General features: G+C 32.1%; 1 protein-coding gene across 1 annotated transcript in view; it reads right to left on the reverse strand.

Annotated features, from left to right (window-relative positions):
- Window positions 1-21440, reverse strand: part of LOC123667265 — an 84171-nt gene extending 62731 nt beyond the window's left edge. Inside the window, exons 1-3 of the mRNA XM_045601223.1 lie at window positions 21333-21440; window positions 19676-19856; window positions 18337-18446 (exon numbers count right to left, since the gene is read on the reverse strand). Of these exons, the coding sequence (XP_045457179.1) occupies window positions 18337-18446; window positions 19676-19856; window positions 21333-21440 (399 nt within the window). The remainder of the gene's footprint in view (window positions 1-18336; window positions 18447-19675; window positions 19857-21332) is intronic.
- Window positions 21441-22463: the final 1023 nt, after the last annotated feature.

Raw genomic sequence — 22463 nt, forward strand, 5'->3', positions numbered from 1 at the left:
TCCGGCTAATCTCTAAAACGGCTGGACCGATTTTGACAGCAGATTCACTGGCAGATAACTGGTATAGTAAGGATTAACTTAGGCTACTTTTATTTTAGAAATTTATTTATTTTAGAAATCTGCGAACTGAACAATAACTTTTTTGTTAAATTCCACGGGGACAAAGTCGCGTTCACAGCTAGTAATAAATAAACATATTTTGATTTATGATAAGCTCGTTTTATTTTTCACCTGATAGTTAAAGCAAGCATCTCCGTAGGATCAACAGGTTTTCTAAACACATATTGTTTTTGTAAGCGAGGTGCTATCTTGGTAAGTAGTTCTTCAAAACTTGATATCGTCATTCTAAAATATTCCAAAAAATTCTCATGCCTACATATTTTTAGCGCTACATATTTTCTTTTGAAATAACCTTCGTCTTGTTTCATTGTATAAATATAAAGATTTACCCAAAATTTCCTCTGGTTCTGTTTCTTTTTCATTCGTCATTTTAGTAACAACAGTAGAATAATTTTTTTGCGATCCATATCCAGACAAGCACGCCCGAGCACACAAACTGCGAAATCTCAACTGTCAAGTTGCGCGCGGCGCATCGTCCACGGCACCGTGCTGCGACACGGCGCCGTGAAATGTTAATTAAAAAAATTTTCACATGACACGCATCACCTTTCGATTTAAAGAAAAATCATCTAAACCGGTCCACCCAGTCAAAAGTTCTGAGGTAGCATACATGAAAAAATACAATAAAATTGAGAACCTCTTCTTTTTGGAAGTCGGTAACTAAAAACAGCAAATTTCACCAAAACACGTATCTGCCTCGGTAATTGTGTCATTAACCTCGTAAAGCTATCGCGTTTTTCGTTCCTTTTTATGATACAATATTTTAGACGTGTTGCAGGACACCCGGCTTTACCTTTATTAGAATACTAGCGACTCGCCACGGCTTCGCACGGGTGCAATGCTGATACTAAATATAAAATAGGTATATATCTGCAATGTAAGCGCAAAAAATGTGTTTATTTACGACGTCACATTAGAAACCTCTACAACTATCAGTGTTTCTCTACTATATTACGCATTTATTATACCTATAAACCTTCCTCTGGAATGACACTATTTACAAAAGAAAACCGCATCAAAATCCGTTGCGTAGTTTTAAAGATCTAAGCATACAGACAGCGGGAAGCGATTTTGTTTTATACTATGTAGTGAGTGATATACGAAAAACTCATTTCACGAACATTAAACTTAACTGATCAATAATTATAAGTACATTACGCCTACTACTTAGATATAATAGCGGCTAACATCTGGTTTCAGCTAAATTAGTCAAAAATAAAACCTATTAAAAATTACACTGTATATTTTTTTCATTTTATAAGTCTTAAAGTTGACTGGTAGATAAGGCTGTAATGCTTTAAGTCCGCCATTTCCGTAGCATGTTATATTACGTAGTGTATTAAAACTAAACAGATAAATATTAAGAACAGCATAGCTACATATTCGTTTATTTGATATAATTATATAATTATTTATAATCAAAAAGCTAACATTTTGTTTGTTCAAATGCGCCTACGTCAGAAACTAATGATACTTCGTAGGCTATATTACATGACGGTAAAACACAAAAACCAAACAATAATTATAAAGTCATCTCATTAACACAACTATAATCAAAATTTAAAACTTTTTTTCATTCTAGAATAATAAATAATTTTGTATAATCTGTGACGCGAAGCACTCAGAGCGTGAATCCTTGTTTAATATAGGGATATAAGTTTTATATATTTATACATAAGGTACTAACTATGCCCGCGACTTGATTCGCGTGGAATGTAATAAAAAAGTTATTGTTCAGCTCGCAGTTATAAAATAAATAAATTCTTAAAATAAAAGTAGCCTAAGTTTCTCCTTATTATAATAACATCAACTATCTGCCAGCAAAAATCCCGTCAAAATCGGTTCAGCCGACAGACGGACAGACAAAAATTGTAAAAAAAAAATGTTATTTTGGTATATGTACCGTGTACATCCATGTGTATTTAGTAAAAACGTTTATTTTAATATAACAAACAGACACTCCAATTTTATTTATTTGTATAGATATATATTATTTATATTATGCATATTTATCGAAAAAAAAAAATGTAGCAACTACAGTCGTCCGTTGCCTATAATATAGGCATTACGTTGTTTACCTTAGCAACACGACCGTGTGTGTGTTATAAGATAATGAAACAACTTTTTCGGATTTTGTCGCCGTTTATAAGGTTTTTTTAATACCCGAAGTTTCGAATACCTTATAGTAACCATGGTCATGGAGAACTTAATAAATTGCGATAAAATTCGAAAAAGTTTTTTCATTATAATGAGTGAAATTCGCATAAACATTAGAGACCTTCATTATATATTATTAGAGATTTCCCAAATATGGAGCAGCCCGACTGGGGTAGTACCTCGTCCTCACAGAAGATCACAGCAAAATAATACTGTTTTCAAGCAGTATTGTGTTCCTGTTGGTGAGTAAGGTCATATATGTGTGTGTGTGTGTGTGTGTGTGTGTGTGTGTGTGTGTGTGTGTGTGTGTGTGTGTGTGTGTGTGTGTGTGTGTGCGTGTGTGTGTGTGTGTGCGCGCGTATATGTGTATATATATATCAATTATTTAATATTTTCTTTTGTACGTCTGTCTACCTACTTTAATTTCTGTCTGTAATCGTTCCTTTTTGGGTGTGCTGGAAGAAATCTCTCACAGGGATAAGCACACCCATTATACATGAGTCTCCATGACAAAATATTGTGTATAATCTTGTACGTATAAAAAATTGTTAAATAAAATAAATAAAATAAAATAAGGTCCAGAGCTCAAGGGGGGATTGGGGATTGGGTCGGCAACGCGCTTGCGATGCTTCTGGTGTTGCAGGCATCTAATAAGGTACGGTAATCGCTTACCATCAGGTGAGCCGTACGCTTGTTTGTCGACCTAGTGACATAAAATAATTTTTAACAAAAAAAAACCGACTTCAAAACGGAAACTAAAAAGTGAAAAATAAATTTACTTAGTACAAAGTAATTCGTATTATAATTTAGTTAATCAGAAATGATTAAATAAATATTTTTAAATTTTGAAGTCGGTGCCAAGTAAAACATTAACTACTCTAGTATCTACTCGTAAGTTGTATGTAATTTGTTTCATTGACTATTAGGTTGAATACTGTTATTATTCTGTTATTGTTTTGACATATCTAATAATATTTTTTGTACTTGTTTGTTGTGTGTGTGTTGTTTGTATTTGTTGTTGTAGCCAGGTTGTTGTAGTATTTACTTGGCACCAACTTCAAAATTATAAAATATTTATTTAATCATTTCTGATTAACTAAATCATAATACGAATTACTTTGTACTAAGTAAATTTATTTTTCACGTAGTTTCCGTTTTGAAGTCGGTTTTTTTTTTGTTAAAAATTATTTTATTTTACAATTTTTAGTGATGGGTAGACCTAACAAGGATGCTTTTTCTCTTATGTCGGGGGTTCGGAAACATACACAATACACAAGCACAAACACCCAGATCACGACAAACATCTATATGGCCAATACAAATGTCTGTCGTGCGTGGGGATTGAACCGCTAACGCGTCGACATACTATGACTACTATGAGTAAAGTTCGCTATCAGGTGTACGTAATAACAAACGGGACTGACAGCCTAGCGTGTTCTCCGAGGCTAGGTTGGGAGAACCACAAGGATTAACAACTAGACCGAAAATAAATATTTTTATAAACATAAATATCCACTCCGAGCGGGAATAGAACCCGCGACCGTCGGTGTTTAGGCGCCGCCGACACGGTACATGCACCCTTATATCAAAGCGGTCGTCAAACAGCAGAAGGTAACTGCTGTAAATTGTTGAGAAATTCCCTCGAGTGTTTATGGGCTCCATCATCAAACCTGGTCCTGCGACACAGATGATCACACAGCAGGTATTTGCTATAAATCGTTGAAAAGTTCTCTCGACTATCTTTCGTCTCCATCATCAGACTTTAATGGCACTTGTAACTCATATAGGTGCAAAGTTTTTATCAATAGAAACGAATTAAGTTCAAGAAGCAGGTAATTGCTATGAATTGTTAAAGAGTTCCCTCGACTATCTTTCTTCTCCATCATCAGATCGACTCCAGACCTTTATTAAATAGTAGTGCTTTATAGTACTTAATGAAAACATGATTAAATTTACTAGTCACCCTTACGATTTTTGAAAGTTTCCCTCGGTTTCTCTGGGATCCCATCATCAGATCCTGGTTTCCTTGTCATGGTACCAAACTATGAATATCTCCTTTCCAACAAAAAAAGAATTATCAAAATCGGTTCATAAACGAAGAAGTTATCTCCGAACATACATAAAAAAAAAATATATATATACGGTCGAATTGAGTAACCTCCTCCTTTTTTTGAAGTCGGTTAAAAAAGACCTCTCCTGACCATGGTTGCTGTAAAGTATCCGAAACGTCAGACATCTAAAAAACTTAATCAACCGCGACAAAATACGAAAATGTTGTTTCATTATTATAATTAAGAACATTTTTTTTTTATTTTTTATAATTTTTTAATATTTATTTATTAAATAAATAAATATTATATATCAATTTTTATTACACAGGCATAACGCACAGAAACAGTGAAAGTTTCATTCAGAACTTTTTATTGTTTATTGAATATACAATAAAAATTAAAATCTCACACTAAAAAACTTGATTCCGTTTTTTTTTTGCTCTAATCTTTGCATAAGCAAAATAAGTGGCAGCTGAGTTTGATGTGCGAACAACGAACAGTATTTAATTTCCATTACAATTAGGTCTGACACTTTCACCGCTGAGCGGCGCGGCGCTTCAATAAAAACTTAACATTTCTGACCTTAGACATCTTTCAGTCAAATCGACTACTTAACATAAAATAAATTTGAGTAAAGATTTATTAAGTACAATTTATATTAAATATATTAAATCTAGGTTCAAGGTCACGCTTCAAAATCTCACTATGATTATTAAAAAAAAGGAATGTGCTTTAGACCATACAACTTAAGTAAAACTTACGAAACGTAACTCTTTCTCTTTCTATCTTCATTAACTTTTATATCTCCCGATCATTTTTCGTAACACTATCGTCACGCATTCACCAGCTTACACCCCAAGTTTGTATATATTTTTTGTATGTATGTATTTGTATGTGTTTTTTGCTCAATTACGACAATACGTCTGAGCGGATCTAGATAAAATTTAGATCAGAAATAGCTTACGGTCTGAAATAGCAAATGGCTACTTTTTATTCTGGATTTTTTTTTATATCTATGACATACGTAATATAAACGTTCACACACACACATACATTATAGAGATTTATGTGTTTTTTCCTATCGCAGTCCACTGCTGGACACAGGCCTCAACAAGTTCGCGCCAAAAACAGCGTGAACTCATGTGTTTGTTGTAGTTTGTGGTGTACCTTACCGTTATTAATATTGCATAATGCTTATCTAAACATTACAGATGAACCTGTATATTCATTTACGGCCAGTTTCAACATCCTATCAATCTCAGAATTCGCTTACTAGAGGTAGAATTTTGACGTAAGCTTCATACACATTGTATCGTAAATCTATCGCTAGTAGGCGAAACCAGAGACGGATAGAAACAGCCGTTATTAGTATTGTTCATACGTCTTATGGAATTCAACAAGGGATCTGTGATCTATACTCGTATCAAAATTTCTGAGACCGAAATGGCAGGAAACATCGAGTATTATAATATAGTAATAGTTACTAGTGGTCGCTCGTTATTCGAATTTCGACCATAATTAATTTAAATTATAAGATTGAAAATTAAACAAAAGAGTGTAAACGCGTGTGTGTGTCAAATACAAAGTAGTGTGTGTAATGTTTTTTTTTTATTGATTTAATGTATTTTTCGAGCATAATTAAAAAAAAAAAAATTAGCATTCTGCACTCCTTCTCTATACAAACTGTAAGTGTGCGAAATTTCATAATCCTACGTCCCGCGCAATTTTCGTAAAAAGGGGTACAAAGTTTTTATATTTCAATATTATAACAACGTAAGTTTGAGAAACTCTGACCGACGGAGCTTATCTCAACGGACATTAAAAAAGGTATTCACATCGTTTGACATACAAAATATCATTATTACTACTTCGACGGACAGTCGACGACAAAAGTTTTACATTTGAAATTAAACATAAACACGCAACGGTCTTGAAGGCATTATATTAAAAAATTTCAACTAGTTTAATCTAGATAAAAATGTTTGACCCTACGACATTTGTAGTTGTTATTCCGTCTGAGTTATGTTTTAAGTTTTAACTTGATTTTTAAAAATCTACGTTAGTATCGGTTGATGTTACATTTCTGTTTAAAATGGTAAAAGTAATCATATCTAATAAAAAATGCTGAAATCTCTCAACGATTTGTTTCGGAAATAATGAATGTCAATTTAATTTCTTTATTATAATGTAATTGTATTGCATTATTATATTGATAATTTGAAAAAGAATGACTGCTGACAATCTTATCGGTTCTTCCCAGTAGAACGTACATGAAACATATTAATGTACTAGCTGCCCGGACAGACTTTGTTCTGTCATTTTCAGTTTAATGGTAAAAATTAAATATTTTTCTAAAAAAAAGTAGCTTAATTTGTCGAGCCATTCTCGAGTTATGCGCTTAGCAACATTCATTTTTATTTATATACTAGCTGCCCGGACAGACTTCGTTCAGTCAAAAGCTAATAGTCTTTTTTTTATTAAAACCTTCCGTGGGCCTTAAGGAAAATACAAAATAAATAAATTAGCCGAATTGGTTGAGCCGTTCTCGAGTTATGCGCTTAGCAACATTCATTTTTATTTATATAGAAGATGACAGATAGAAGACAATGACTGAATTTTTATGTGAGTGAAATCAATAAATATATAAAAATAAATACTAACATTACTACATGAACCTTTTTTGATACGAGCTTAGAAACAAGCTAAATATTGAGGACTCATTTCTCTTGTTAAGATATTGCCCGACAAAAAAAAATAACAAAGCAAATTGTAAGCATGAAAATTACACACAGCGTGTAGCCTCTTTAGAATTAAGAAGGGATCAAATTGAAAGAAACAATGCTTTTTGACAATTGTACTAAGCAGGTACTATCTGAGCAGACAGATGTTTTCCTTTTACGAACTATTCAATGTGTGAATTTGAAATACGCTTCGCTTCAGCCTATAATATCCCACTGCTGGGCATAGACATCTTTCCCCATGTAGAAGGATCAGAGCTTAATCCACCACGCTGCTCCAATGCGGGTTGGCGGATATATTCCTTACTATGAGTAACGATCGCTATCAGGTGTACATGATAACATGAATTTGAAATAATCGTTATATTCTAATGTTTATACGTGAATTTCACTCATTAAAATGAAAAAACTTTTTCGGATTAAAATAAATATAAATCCGATCCAAATAAAATTCGAAAAAAAATTTTTTTTTTGAAATTTAAAAATTCTAGCAATATATTCTTCACTTTATCTTCTTCTTCATCATCACCACTTCAGCCTATCGCAGTCCACTGCTAGACATAGGCCATCCACAAGTTCGCGCCAACAATGACGTGAACTCATGTGTTTTGCCCATAGTCACCACGCTGGGCAGGCGGATCGGTCGCACCGAAGACGCCTCTTCTTCGTATATAATATATAAAAATCTCGTGTCACGATGATTGTCCGAACTAACCTCCGAAACTACTTGACCGGTTTTAATGAAATTCGTATGTAACTTTGTCCAACTTAAAATATAGTTTATTTTCATTCGATTAATGACCGCGACAAAACATCAACTCACAGCTGGTTAACATATAGCGCGTCTCCGAGGTTAAAGATCTGGGTGTCCGGTTCACCGCTGATCTCAACTTTCGGGAACATATAGTCGGGGTATGCAAAAAAGCGTACCGGAACCTTGGCTTCATATTACGGCAATCGGTCGGCTTTGACAACTTTAAAGCTCTCCGGGCCTTGTATGATGCCTTGGTGAAGAGTCATTTGGAGTGTAGCTCGGTTGTGTGGGCCCCGAGTGAGATCAAATATAAAGCAATGGTAGAGCGGATACAGAACAAATTTGCTCGAGTTCTGTACCGGAAGTTATATGGGGTATACCCTGGTTATCCGTTGCTGTACCCTACCTTGTTCGTTTTAGGCATGGTGGGGTACAGCACGTTGGAAACCAGGCGCGAAGTCTCCCTTGCTACGTACATGTGGAAGGTTCTACGCGGTGAAACGGACAATCCAGCTATTCTCAAAGAACTCAGGCTGTGCGCGGTGGACAACGCGGTGCGGCGGAGACGACGCCCCAGCCTCCTAGCACTACCCCGGGCGCGCACCAACTTGTTGCGTGACGCCCCGCTAACACGAGCTATACGCACGCTTAACATAGTGGCCGACAGAATTGACTTATTCAGTTGCACACTGAACGAGTTCACGAGGATCGTAACTGGAGTCGTCTCATACAAATTAAATTGAAATCGGTTTTATTTGTTTTGACATTTATATTATACTTTCCTTTTATAGTTCGACGAATTTAATTTTCTATGAGTTATGTAATTTTAATTATGTTTTATTGACTATGTTTCAAATTTGTATATTTTGATATTTTATTTTATTGTATTAATTGCATTTTTATCATGTATTTAATTGGATTTTATTTTTACTGACTAGGTTTAAATTTTTTTATTGGTTTTAATTTATTTTATTTTTAATGAAAATTATTAAATTGACGAAATTATTATAGTTTTTATTAATATAGATTATGTAATTTGACTATGTATTGTGAATTTTTAATAATAACTTAGTTTTATTTTGTTAAATGAAATAATGGAATTGAATGTGATGTCAATTTTTATATTTGTATCTTCATATGACATGTATTTAATACGATAACGACACTAACGCATTAGGATAATATCCTGTAATGTTAGATGTATGATGGAATAAATAAATAAATAAATAAAAAATAAAAAAATAAACCTTATAATAGATAAGTATTAGAAAACTTACAAATAAAAATTCGCCAATATACTATCAAACACATTTAGAGACAAATTTTTATTTATATAGATAAAATTAATTAGGTGAAGGGACTTTAGCGTGGTATAAATAACACTAGTGGCTAGGAAGGGATGATGTCACCCAATTTTTATATATTTTAATAGGGTCCTGAAAGGACTTCTAACGTTTCACCCTATGAAACAACCCTTAAACAATAAATAGCAACTGACTGGTGTACAGCGAATAGTATTGATTTATTAAAGTTTGATACAATATATAATATACATATTCATTTATATATGTATTCATACAGTCGGCTTTTACCTGTAACACAAGCGCTAAGTTGCTTACTTTATGAACAGACTACCGCGTATGTTATAATAAAAAAATAATATGTAAGAAGAATTCATATGTACCCACATTAATTAACATATCTATACAAATAAATAAAATTGGACTGTCTGTTTGTAATATTAAAATAACTGCTTTTTAACTAAATGCATATGGATGTATACACGGTACATATACCAAAATAACATTTTTTACAATTATTGTCTGTCTGTCTCTCTGTTTGTTCCGGCTAATCTCTGACACGGCTGGGCCGATTTTGACAGGACTTTCACTGGTAGATAGCTGATATAATAAGGAGTAACTTAGGCTACTTGTATTTTAGAAATCTATTTATTTTATAACTGCGAGCTGAACAATAAACATTTTGTCAAATTAATGTATTAATAATAATGTATATAAATTGTCGTCGCGAGTGTACCGCTCGCTCGTTATCAGTTATTTACTCAGCGCGAACCCGCGATAAGATGTACACACAACTCGTCAATAAGGACAGCTCGGCTTAACTCGTTTATTATGTTTGAGATCACATATAATAATATATAAATTTTTATATATTATATTTACCTATTACTTCGAAAATAAATTAAAATCTATATCAATAAAACTACGCATAACTTCCGAACGTCTGCGAATAATTGGAAAATCGATATATAAATAAATATCTACAACATACACACACACGGTCGTCTGTTCCTACGGTAAGCAACTTAATGCTTGTGTTATAGGTGACAGCCGACTGGTATATGTAGGTACATATATATTTTATCCTCGATAAACATACATATAAATAATACATATATACCTATTTAAATAAATATATGTATTGAACCAACAATATATACATATATGTATATATTTATATGATTAGCTGAGTTGCCCGGCTTATCGGATTTCTTTTATTCTACCCTCATAATTATGTTGTTTTGTTTAGATTGAGACTTGTATTATTATTTTGTGAATGATTGTTGAACGGCGTAGTCCCTGTGTAAACCTAATTGGTATTTGTGTGAATGTCATATATATAACAATATGTATTTTTGTTACATGTTTGTATGGTAATAATAAATAATTAAAAAAAGTGTGTGTATTTATGTACGCACGTAAGAAGTTATACATCATTGGTTAGCTAACTTAGCTAACTTCAGGGTGTCGGTTTTTTGTGACGGTGTGCGCGCGCATCGTATCGTTTCCATAACGCGCCAAAAGAAATATAACTTCAAAAATTTAATGTAAATAATAACATAGTATGTAAAAATTTAATTTTTCCGAGTTAAAGTTCCTAAGATATGATGGATCATACGAACGTCAAACATAACTACCCTCAATTCACAGTCGGTTAACCTTATATTACAGTTACCGAAAAAAGGCACCATAAATATAAATTAGTTAAGTATTAAAAAATGATAATTACTTTGAAAAAAAAATCTCATTAACGTTTTCGACTCGACCACTTCCTTATCTCGGCTTACCATTAAAATATATGCGTATTATCTTTATTATTTATTACATATGAATATTTAATTATTATAATACACACTCACTACTGTTACTCGAAAACGAATTTGTTCGTCTGTTTGTTACATAATAGGCTATATTATATCACGCTGTATAATTCACATGGAGAGTCAAATGTGGTCAAAAATATTATTATTAGTAACTGTCTATAACCGTATAAACAAAAATTTTCTTTGTCTGTCTTATTATATAATGATCTATGTACCTCGAAATATCAGACTTTCTTTACTTATTAATGTAAAATGATAGTGTTTACCTTTAACATCGAAAACTAAATATTAATAAATATCTGCTAAGCTATATGGAATATATATATTGTTGGATATTTGTACAAATATGTCTTTTCGGTTTGGATGTCTGTCCTTGTGGGTTTCCCCACGGTGCATCGGAGAGCACGTTAAGCCATCGCTCCCGGTTGTTATCATATACACCTGATAGCGATCGTTACTCATGAGGAACCCGCAGTGAAGCAGCGTGGTTGATTAAGCTCCAATCCTTCTCCTACACGGAGAAAAAGGGCTACACCCAACAGTGGTATGTTACATGCTGAATGCGTAATCTATATGAAAGACAATTTACATTATAGGCTCTATTACATCCCGCATCATATAGGCGATATTAAAGCAATATAACTAAAAATAGCAAAAGTACTCCTAAATACACACAAATAAATAAATATTAATTTAATAAAGAAGAAAGTAAAACCTACCACATATACCTTGAAGACAAAAAACAAGAATTAAAAAATAAATTGGACATTAAAAAAAACATTTATTTTTTGTAGTTAATTAATTAACTACAAAAAAAAAAAATAACAAAAAAGCTACTCCTCATCCCGACTCCATGCATCGCTCTCGTCCGAGCGCATCACGGTGTATTGTACACTCGAACAGTTTTGATACTTTTTATTTTTATACATTTAAACTTTCGTGATAGTTGAAAAACGTTACAAGCTCATTGAATTTATTACGTTGAGTTTTTATTTGTATAGCAAGATAAAAAGTTTATGATAATTTTGAGAAACATCAAAGCAATCATTTATAATTATGACGAACTTTTTCGGGATCGAACAATCAAAAATCAAAAAATACATAAATCACGCTTAAAATCAATTTTAAATCACATTTAAAACAATTTATTACTATTATTATATACTTAATTACAGCTAATGTGAAGCGATCACCGGACTCGAAACGTAAATTTTACGGGGAAGAAATGGCAAGACGCTCCGTAGAATTTATTTTTTTATTTTTTTTTTTAATTACCAATTAAAAAGATACTTTAAGTCATGAATCGGTTAGAATCGTAAACAACTTTTTTATTACTATTTTTAACCGATTTAAAAAAAGAGGAAATTCTCAATTCGGTTGGTATTTTTTTATGTATGTACACCGATGTCACCGAGATTTCTGATCCGATTTACATGATTATTTTTTTGTTTGACCAACCGACAACTAATTAGTTGTCATTTGGTCAATTTTGCTCGGTAGCTTTTTATATTGAGAGCATTTTTGTTAACTTGGACGATTTAATTTATGTGTTATTTCATAACTTTTCAGTGTGCACTAATTTTGATAATTTTTTTTTTAATCGAAAGCTGGTGCCTGTCATGTGGTCTCATTTAAATTTTGTAGATGTAATTGAAATAGATTTTTTTCCGTTTGTGATCAAACACAATTATATGATATATATTTAATTGTTTATCGTAATATATTTTTGGTGTAATACAAATAACACAACTTTATCAGTGTCATCTGTTCATTACAATCACAGAGGTCAATCATGCATCTAACTTGATGCAATCGAAAGACGTCCCACGCAGTTTTAGTTGAGCTATTTCAGTTTTAATAAATTAGTTATCATATACAGTAACTTTTAAAAGTCTATGAGTGATGAATATTTTAAAACCTATAAATTCCTTCTAAATCGTTTTTTCGTATCAAATTTCTTGATTTAGCTCGAAAACAAATAATATAATGCTAATTTTAATTGTAAGATTATAGAGGATGACAGAAAATGCGAAGTTAAAATGTCGTTAAATTGTGGGATAAAAAAAAATACAAGTAGTCCCCAGAATCATTGGAATCATTTATTAAATTTCACAACTTTATAAATAATAACATGTGTATAAATACAGTGATAACATATTATTTTATAACCTACTTCAAAGAAGATTTACAATCTGCTGTATTTTTCTAACATTATTGAGACTATTAAACAGTAATATTGTTGACAATTAAAAAACCTATTATTAACGATATGTCAAGGTGATTCAATCTTCGATTCGCATACCACGTAAAATTCTCGTATTTAATAAATAACTGCGATAAGACCAAATGACAGGTCATCGTATCTTTGATACATGACAATCGTAATTGATTTCGTAAACTGATAGGTATTAAATGATAATGTGTTTTATTTCCAAAAGGTACATACATATACACAATATATCACTATGTTTGTCGTGACATACCGTGTATGTGTATCTAATTTTACACTCATGTATAACTGCATCCAAGTATACTTATATAATAAAGATGATACTTGTCTGTTTGTTCAATTGAAACAAAGAAACTTTCTTATAATAAAAGGCACTGCTACGACTAACTAACTTTGGGTAAGTATTTATCAGTAGGTACGTTCTGTACGTAGACAGCCAGAGCGCAAATATCACAAATAACACATAGAGCTTGTAAATAATATAGAGTACAAACATTAAAAAGAATAATTTACTAATCATTCATGTGGAATGGTGGCAAGAATTCTGGCATCATTTCTCGTTTAAATTGTAACAATGATTCTCTTCAAATTTTCTCTAAAAATAAATACGAATGATTGGACAAATATTTGTTACTGCAGATCCATCAGAACACACAGACTCTCACATGAACAATGTTAATCCCCAAATTCTCACTGGATACTAATGCATAGTTACTATATCTACGCAGGCAAAACCGCATTTCGCACAAAGTCAATTCATTAATCGCTATATGTATAATAAATTTACTTAGCTTTCAATAATATCCACCATGTTAATAGGGTGTTGTCATTTATCTCACGTCGCTTATACATTTGGCAAGCCACCAGATTTAAACGTAGCACTTGTTAAAGCCAAGGGCGAACTTGCTATGACAGATTACAACTAATTATCAAACTAAATTATATCTAATTAACAATTTTTTTATAAAATAATCATCCCCCGTGGATTTACTTGTATTCGGACAGTTACTTTACGTCTTCTTACATTTTAACCTTCCTTAATAAATGTGATATCGAAATCAATAATATTATTTTTTCGTTCTACATCGGCATTCCTGAGTTCAGAATGTTCAAGAAAACAAACTAATCAGTTATGTTATATAAACATATAGTAGCAAATTTGAAATATTTTTCATATGTATCTTGAATAGGTTCAACAAAGGAATTATTATATTCATCAATTATGTCAGTAATACGAATAGTTAAAAAAATCAGAAGAAACTAAATTGGATATATTTGGTTGGTTATCAAATAACAATAAACATTACTTAAATTAATTAAGTACTACGTTTATCTGTAATCGATAGCATCATCGAATACTTGTTACGTAACAAAAATAATAACATCGATCACGGTTGAGTTTAAACTGTTGCCAACTTTCGTGATTTTGTGGGATACAAGTGAATCTACTAATTGGATTTTCTTCATGGCTATAACGAACATAATTTGTTTTATTATCTGTATATAAATGATTTGCCTATTTTAAAAATGTATATTTTTAACGAAATGTCAGATGGCGTATAAAATTTAAACATGACAAAAGTTTGACTAGGCCGTTGGCGCAGTTTGTAGTGCAGAAAGCAGGGTTGCTTTCTACTCCGAGAGTTGTGGGTTCGATTCCCACCCCGAGTCTGGGTGTAATATAAATATTTATTTATATATTTATATATGTATTATTTATAACTATCTTTATCGAAAAAAAAGATGTAGTAGTACGTCATATACATTTATCAGCAATTTGTAAAACAGGTCCTAAATTGTGCTGACAGGATGATTTGACTGAAGATGATTAAGCAATAGATAAGTTATTGTGACGATAATTCAAACTGTTATTACATAAAAACAATTATAACGTGAGGTATGAAAAGTTTTACCATTTTAAATAATTATTTCAAACTTCATTACTTATATGTTAGCGTATGTCACGCTATATGTAACTTAAAAATAAGATAGATGAGTAATCAGTACTATTTAATGGATATTAAATCATTATTAGTAGTAGTTCAACTTAATATTTTGTGAATTAATATAAATATACAAAATAAAGAGAGTGCATTTCAGTGATGAGGCGTATTTTTCTGTTCTTATGATACTGTTTTTTTTTGCATGTATAGTGAAATAAATACTGAAATGAACGCTTCATAATCATTCTTTTATGGCCAATACAAATGTTAGCCATGTGCGGAAATCGAACCCGCGACCGCAAGCACAAAAGACAGTACTGTGACTCCTGTGACCCCTAACGCCTTGTCAATCTCCATTACATAAATCAAAGTTTCCATTACATAAATCAATCACGATTTTACAAAAATATTATTTATTTTAAAACAGAGTACTAAGACGAGTCGTCCGCGGTACGGTCCCATAACGTACACAATTACTTGTAACGGCGTACGTTTAAAATTCAACTTTGCGTCATCAATAATAAGATGCGATTTCGGATAGCGACGTTGCAATTGTATTAGGGTGTGGTATAAGTTGAGAATAAATATGTTTTCATGTAATGATTTTATATTAATATTTGTATTTATGTATATATGTATTATATCTATGTATGTTTATAAAAAAAATTTGCTACATCAGTCGGCTGCTACCTAACACAAGCGTTAACTTTCTTACCGTAGGAACAGACGATCGTGTGTGTGTGTGTGTATAAGATAGTTATTTATTTTTAATATAGTTTCTTTATTTTTGTTTTGTTGTTATGCGGAGTTTTCAACTCTATAGAATTCCTTGTGTTCTTAAAAAAATCTCAATCTTTTATCTATCTTAAAAGTGGTACAAAACATAAATACATACTTACATCAGATCTTGTCGTAGGAACCCAAAATGGACAATCGTTATTTAATTTTTTCTTAGTTTTCATTAAGACATAATTTTAGTAATTAAGAGCTTGCACATTTTTATATCGGTCATCTGGCTAGTATTAAATTAAACAAAAACAAAAATGGCTTCTATAAAACAAAAATCTCCATTAAGAAAAATAATGTTATCATAATGCTTAGAACTTGAAAAGTCAAATGTAAAGATTGCGAAAGAATTTTTTTTTATATACTAGGTTAAATAAATAAAATTAAAGTATAATAATAATATAAAATCGCCATTTCTTATACCTTGTACCGAACTCTCAGTAATTTTATCCATGAAATAGTTGGCGTTACCAAATAGGGCTTAGAGCGAGACGACGTTATGCGTGCGAGAGAGATGGAACGATTCGTAGAAACTCATGGATTTTTGAGGTTTTAGTGGTTTTTTTTTTTCATAATGTTCGCGCCCGTGTCTTTGTTTGCATAATATGTATTTTTTTTTTGGAAATGTTTCTGTTTTTCTACTGTTATGTATTTTAGCTTTGAATAATAGTGTACTGGATGTTAATTGCGTTTTTGGTTGTAAGATATTTTGTACTTATGAAAATTATTTGTCTTGATGTTAAATGATATTTGTATACGTTTATAGGTTTTTAATGATTGTTAAAAAATTGTAAACTTTCTACTAACTTGAAATTATTTAGTGAAAAAGTTTGTTTATTGGCGAAGGTAGTTGCACAAATGTTTTAAAATGTAATAGTTACTTCAAGTTGAAAAAATATTTGAGTAGGAAATTATGTTAATAATAGGCTATATAATATTACGTCGTAATAAACATGATAGTCAATAAACAAGTATAGTGTATTATAACTGTTTGCTAAGGTCAGCTATAATGAACTAAAGATGCTATGCTATACAATGCGCATTTTCTGCTATAACATATAGTGTTTTTGTTAAAGATGGTTAACTTAGAATTCTTTCGAATGACATATTTCTAATACTTATTTTAAGTTAATAAAAAGTTTCATTTAAAATAATTTTATAATTTATAATAACACGTATGACGTAATGTATATGTAGTGTATATGTATGTATATTGTGTAGTATATATGTAGTATATTTACTCATTTTTGTATCCTGTAGTTTTAAACTCCATGCCAATTCTTCATCAACTCTGTACACTTTGCTACCGCTTCTCATTTTCTACGCCCTGTCCCATACCCTAAGGTTGTCTGGAAGAAATCGCTTTTAGCGATAAGACCGCCTTTGTACGCCTTTCTTTGAATGTATCACTTTTTTGTAACTTTTTTTATGGTGTACATTAATGAGTATTTATTATTATTATTATTTTTTAATGACTACAGTAAATTACATAATTATGACAATTTTTATAAGCATCTATTATGTAACGTATTTTGGCTCAGTTCATTTTTTTTAAATAAATATCTTCACAATACACACACAGTCGTCTGTTCCTAAAGTAAGCAACTTAATGCTTGTGTTATAGGTAACAGCCAACTGGTATAGGTACATGATATTTTTTGAAAAACATACTTATAAATAATACATATATAAATATCTACATTACACCCAGACTTAGGGTGGGAATCGAACCCACAACCCCCGGAACATAAAACAGGGTCACTACAAACTGCGCCAACGGGCTAGTCAATTTTAAAAGTATTGAAAATAAAAATAAACAAAAAATTACGTTATCACTTCAAGTTTCTATATAAGATCATCGTATAACGCGTAATGATGTTGATAATTGTTTTATTTCTTTAAGGATTTGTTCTGATTTTATTCGAGCCCAAAACCAAGTAAATCAATCCCCTTTAGCGGTAGAATTCCCAAGGAACATTACTTTGTGTGTCTATTCAATAAATAAAACCTACTAATTAATTTCAATGGTTTACTCTCGGAGATGGTACATCGGTCAGTAAGTCAGTCAGTAATTCCACCAATCAATTGATACAAATCAAATCAATGAATTCAATAACTTCTTTATTTACTCACGGCCGATTTCAATAATCTACCTACCATTTTCTCTGGTTTTGCTTTAACCGGCCGTTAGGCTTCCAAAAGTATTTCTCAATCGTCATTTTACATAATATAAGTGTGAACAGCTTTACAATATAGATTCTGTTGGGACCGAATAAGAACCGATAAGAAACTCAACAGTTATTCATTTAACCAGTTTAAAAACCAATCCGAACGAAAAAATTGCCGAAATCTGGACTGGACCAAACCCAAGTCAAAGAAATTAAACTTCGGACTTATCGAAGTCTTTGCCCCAAAGAAGCAACTGAGTCTTACCTCGCCATGTTGACTCCTCCCATCAGGCGTGTTCTCAGGTAGGAAGTAAAGCCTCAAGGAGACCAGGGTCTGGTCGGAGACCCGGTCCGTCCACAGGAGTTGCAGTTCACCTGGAAACAATAAACTATTTACTACAAATTCTCATTACACATTTCTATTTAGTACTTCGTTGTTTTATATTTGTTTATGGATAAGTATTATATTTGAGGAAGACTAGGTAAGCAAGGAATAGAGGATAGGACATGAACAATATTTCCTTCAAGACTAGTTTGACAATTAGAATTATCTGGTGGAGGAGAATGCAGTAAGGTTACTAAACATTCTGGGATTTGTACGCCAAATTAACATTCGAACAACGTAGCCTATTATGTACTAAATCTTCTCTTTAACATAATTTTTTTTATGACCCCGTGTGACAAGTACTTGGACATTGACGCTATATTTTTAACCGATTTCCAAAAAAGGAGGAGGTTCTCAATTCGACTGAATTTTTTTTATGTATGTTACTTCAGAACTTTTGATTGGGTGCACCGATTTCGACATTTTTTTTTTAATCGAAAGGTGGTGTGTGTCATTTGGTCCCACTTAAATTTATTTGTGATCTAACAATAAGTTTTCGAGTTATATCTAATAATGCGTTTTTACTTGAATATTTTTTCGTCGACCTACGCTGTATTATACCGCATAACTTTTTACTGGCTATACCGATTTTGGTGATTTTTAATTTAGTCGAAAGCTGATGTTTATCGTGTGGTCATATTTAAATTTCATCGAGATCTGATAACAACTTTTTGAGTAATCTTTGATAACGCGTATTTACTTCACTATATTTTCGTCTCCCTACGTTGTATTACTCGTCGATGTAATCGAAGTCGGTTTTTTTCGTTTGCGAGCAAATACAATTATTGTAGAAGTCTTTGAGCTTTCAGCATCATAACAATTGCTTTGACTTACGATGGACACTGACATCTAAGTCGCAGCTCCTTAGACGTCCTTGACCATTGCGTTTGCAATAAGTAAAAGTTTAAAATAAACGTTTCACACTCAATGGCTTTCAGTAGAATCATCTCCTGTGTCAGGGGTCCGGAAACACACAGGACATAAGCACAAATGCCCAGACCATGATAAATGAGAAACGAACCTGCGATCGCCAGTGTAACAGCCAGTGTTGTGACCGCTGCGCCATGGGTCATCAAAACTTTACAATGTCACCGGAATATCACAAAATGATAATCGTAAGTAAAAAGATTTACACACTGATTTAGAAACAGCAGAAAACCTTAGTGATAGCAGAACTTAGAAGATGTAATTCAAAAAAAGAAGATTATGAAACCCTTACCGATGGACACTAGTTCGGAGTCCTGCCATACCCTCACAAAGAAGAAATCTCCAATGGCAACGATTTTTTCCTTTGGTCCTGTGAGCCGGATCGCCTTGTAGAATGTGTACTGGCCGTGTTGACCGCATGGTGCGCCGACAAGCTGGAACAAGCGCTTTATTAATTTAGATATAAAGATAACCTATTAGACAATAGAATGCTCTAATGTGTTCAGGGCCTTTTTTTATACAACTAGGCAAACAAGCGTACGGCTCACCTGATAGTACGCGATTACCGTAGCTTAAACGCCTGCGACCGGAAGCATCGCAAGCGTGTTGCCGACCCCCTCCTCTTGGAGCTCTAGTCACCTTACTCACAACAGGAACACAACACTACTTAAAAGCAGTATTATTAAGCTGTGATCTTCTGTAAGGTCGAGGTACTTCTCCAGTTGCCCTTCCTCGGTAAAAAGGTCATGGGTATGAAAATTATCCCCTGATTTGTTTTATTTTAATATGTATATTTTGAGAGCAGCTCACTCTTGACTCTTGTTATTTACATTTTAATAAACCGTACACGTGTCACCAACGGATACAGATATTTTAATTAGGGAGGGTCAGCAAAAAAACAAAATTTCAATTTTTTTATATTTGTATTTTTCGTTTTTAAAGTTTAACGTACAGTGAATTTTTGTAGATATAATTTAATAAGGACAGCCTGATGTAAAATGTAATCAAGCATGGTAAGGCATACTGGATCAGGACCAGGTCTGGTCCAGATAAGAAATCAAAAAAGTGACAGAATTTAGCAGATTTCATAGGATTAATTTTCTTTTAAATTATGTTTAATTATGTTATTAATAATTATATACATTAGGATGAATTTTATTTTATGTATATTGGATTATATTTAGAATACTTAGGTATAAAGTTATTTGTTCTTTTATTTTCTGTTATGCATTTATTATTATATGCAGTCTAACCTGATCGAAAAATAGCTTACGTAATTAATGGATATTCTAAATAAAAATTAATTTCTTCATAAATATTAATTCCTATCTGGTGTTATGTCAAATACTTATACGTTTAATAAAATTTACAATCTGTTCTTATAATACGAGTATAAAAATTAAAAAAAAAAAAAAAAAAAAATATCAAAAATAAAACATCGCGCGAACAAACATTACGCGAACTGAACCCAAATCGCGCTATCGATGTTTTTAAGTGCACTTAGTATATATTATACAGTTATCAGAACAGATATAGTTTCTAAATTCAATAATTTAAATATATATTATCAAAATGTTAGAGGTCTACGTACCAAGACTCATGACTTTATTTCTAGTATTGCGTGTGTTGATTATGATATCATTGTCTTGTCGGAGACGTGGCTGAACAGCAAAATTTACGATTCTGAAATATTCGACAGTCGCTTTACAGTCTACAGGAGAGACCGCGAAAGCACTGGTTTTCATGCGAATAAAGATGGTGGGGGTGTACTAATAGCAGTATCCAACAAATTCTACTCAACTCGGTATAGAGAAGGAGAAAGTGATTGTGAAGATATTTTTGTTAAGGTAGAAATTAGTCCAAAGAAATATATACATTTTTGCGCTGTCTATCTTCCTCCTCCTCTAAATAGAAATATCCTTGAACATTTTATAGATAATTTTACCCACGTTTCCGATATTGTAGAAAATGTGTGCTTGGTGGGTGATTTTAATTTGGGCTTTATTTCTTGGCCTGATTTGACTGATATGAATCATGATAATTCTGCAATCTGTCATGGTTCTTCATTAGCTCAATTGATGATAGATTTTGTATCACTCTGCAATCTCAAACAGCATAACAACGTCACTAATAGCTATAATAGGATTTTGGACTTGGTTCTGAGCAACATGGTGGGTGTAACCGTCAGACCGTCTGTGGATGTGCTAGTAAATATGGATCCACATCACATTCCCCTGAACATTGTTTTGGAATTCATTGAAAGTAAGTCATTAAGAATTAACAATAGTTTACGGCACAATTTTTATAAGGCTAATTACGCTGAAATTGAATTAGAATTAAGTAAAATTGATTGGAACATTAAATTTTCACAATGTAAAAACGTAGATAATATGGTATCGATATTTTATATTGTTTTAAATGATATAATTGATAAATATGTACCTCAAGGTAAGACTAGTATAACCAAACATCCACCCTGGTTCAATAAAAAATTAATTAAAATAATAAAGGAAAAGATCAAGTTACTCCACAAATATAGGGTTTTTAAAAATCCTTTAGATGAAATATCTTTACGAATTTTAAACAACAGATGTAAAAAGATGGCTACACTTTGCTATAATAATTACGTTAGTAGAGTTGAGGATAGCATTAATATAAACCCTAAATATTTTTATACTTACCTGAAAGATAAACGAAGTAACGTAGTCCAACTACCTCAAACTATGACCTTAAACAATATAAGTGTGTCTGATGGAACAGAGATATGTAACCTATTTGCATCTTTTTTCGCTTCTACTTTTGCTACTTCTTTAGACCATTCTATTCCCTATATCAAAGGCATTAGTGATTTTAATAGCTTTGGAAAAGTTCATATTACGCAATATAGCGTAGCAAAATATTTGAAGGGGCTTGACGTACACAAAGGGGCAGGACTAGATGGAATTCCGCCATATTTTGTTTCAAGATGTGCATTGTCTTTAAGCGTACCTTTGTCTCTTATTATTGAGAAATCCTTGTTGACTGGTACATTCCCTAACATTTGGAAATCAGCAAAGGTAGTTCCTGTTTTTAAAAATGGC

Source organism: Melitaea cinxia, chromosome 27 (assembly GCF_905220565.1).
Source record: "Melitaea cinxia chromosome 27, ilMelCinx1.1, whole genome shotgun sequence".
Classification (NCBI taxonomy): Eukaryota; Metazoa; Arthropoda; class Insecta; order Lepidoptera; family Nymphalidae; genus Melitaea; species Melitaea cinxia.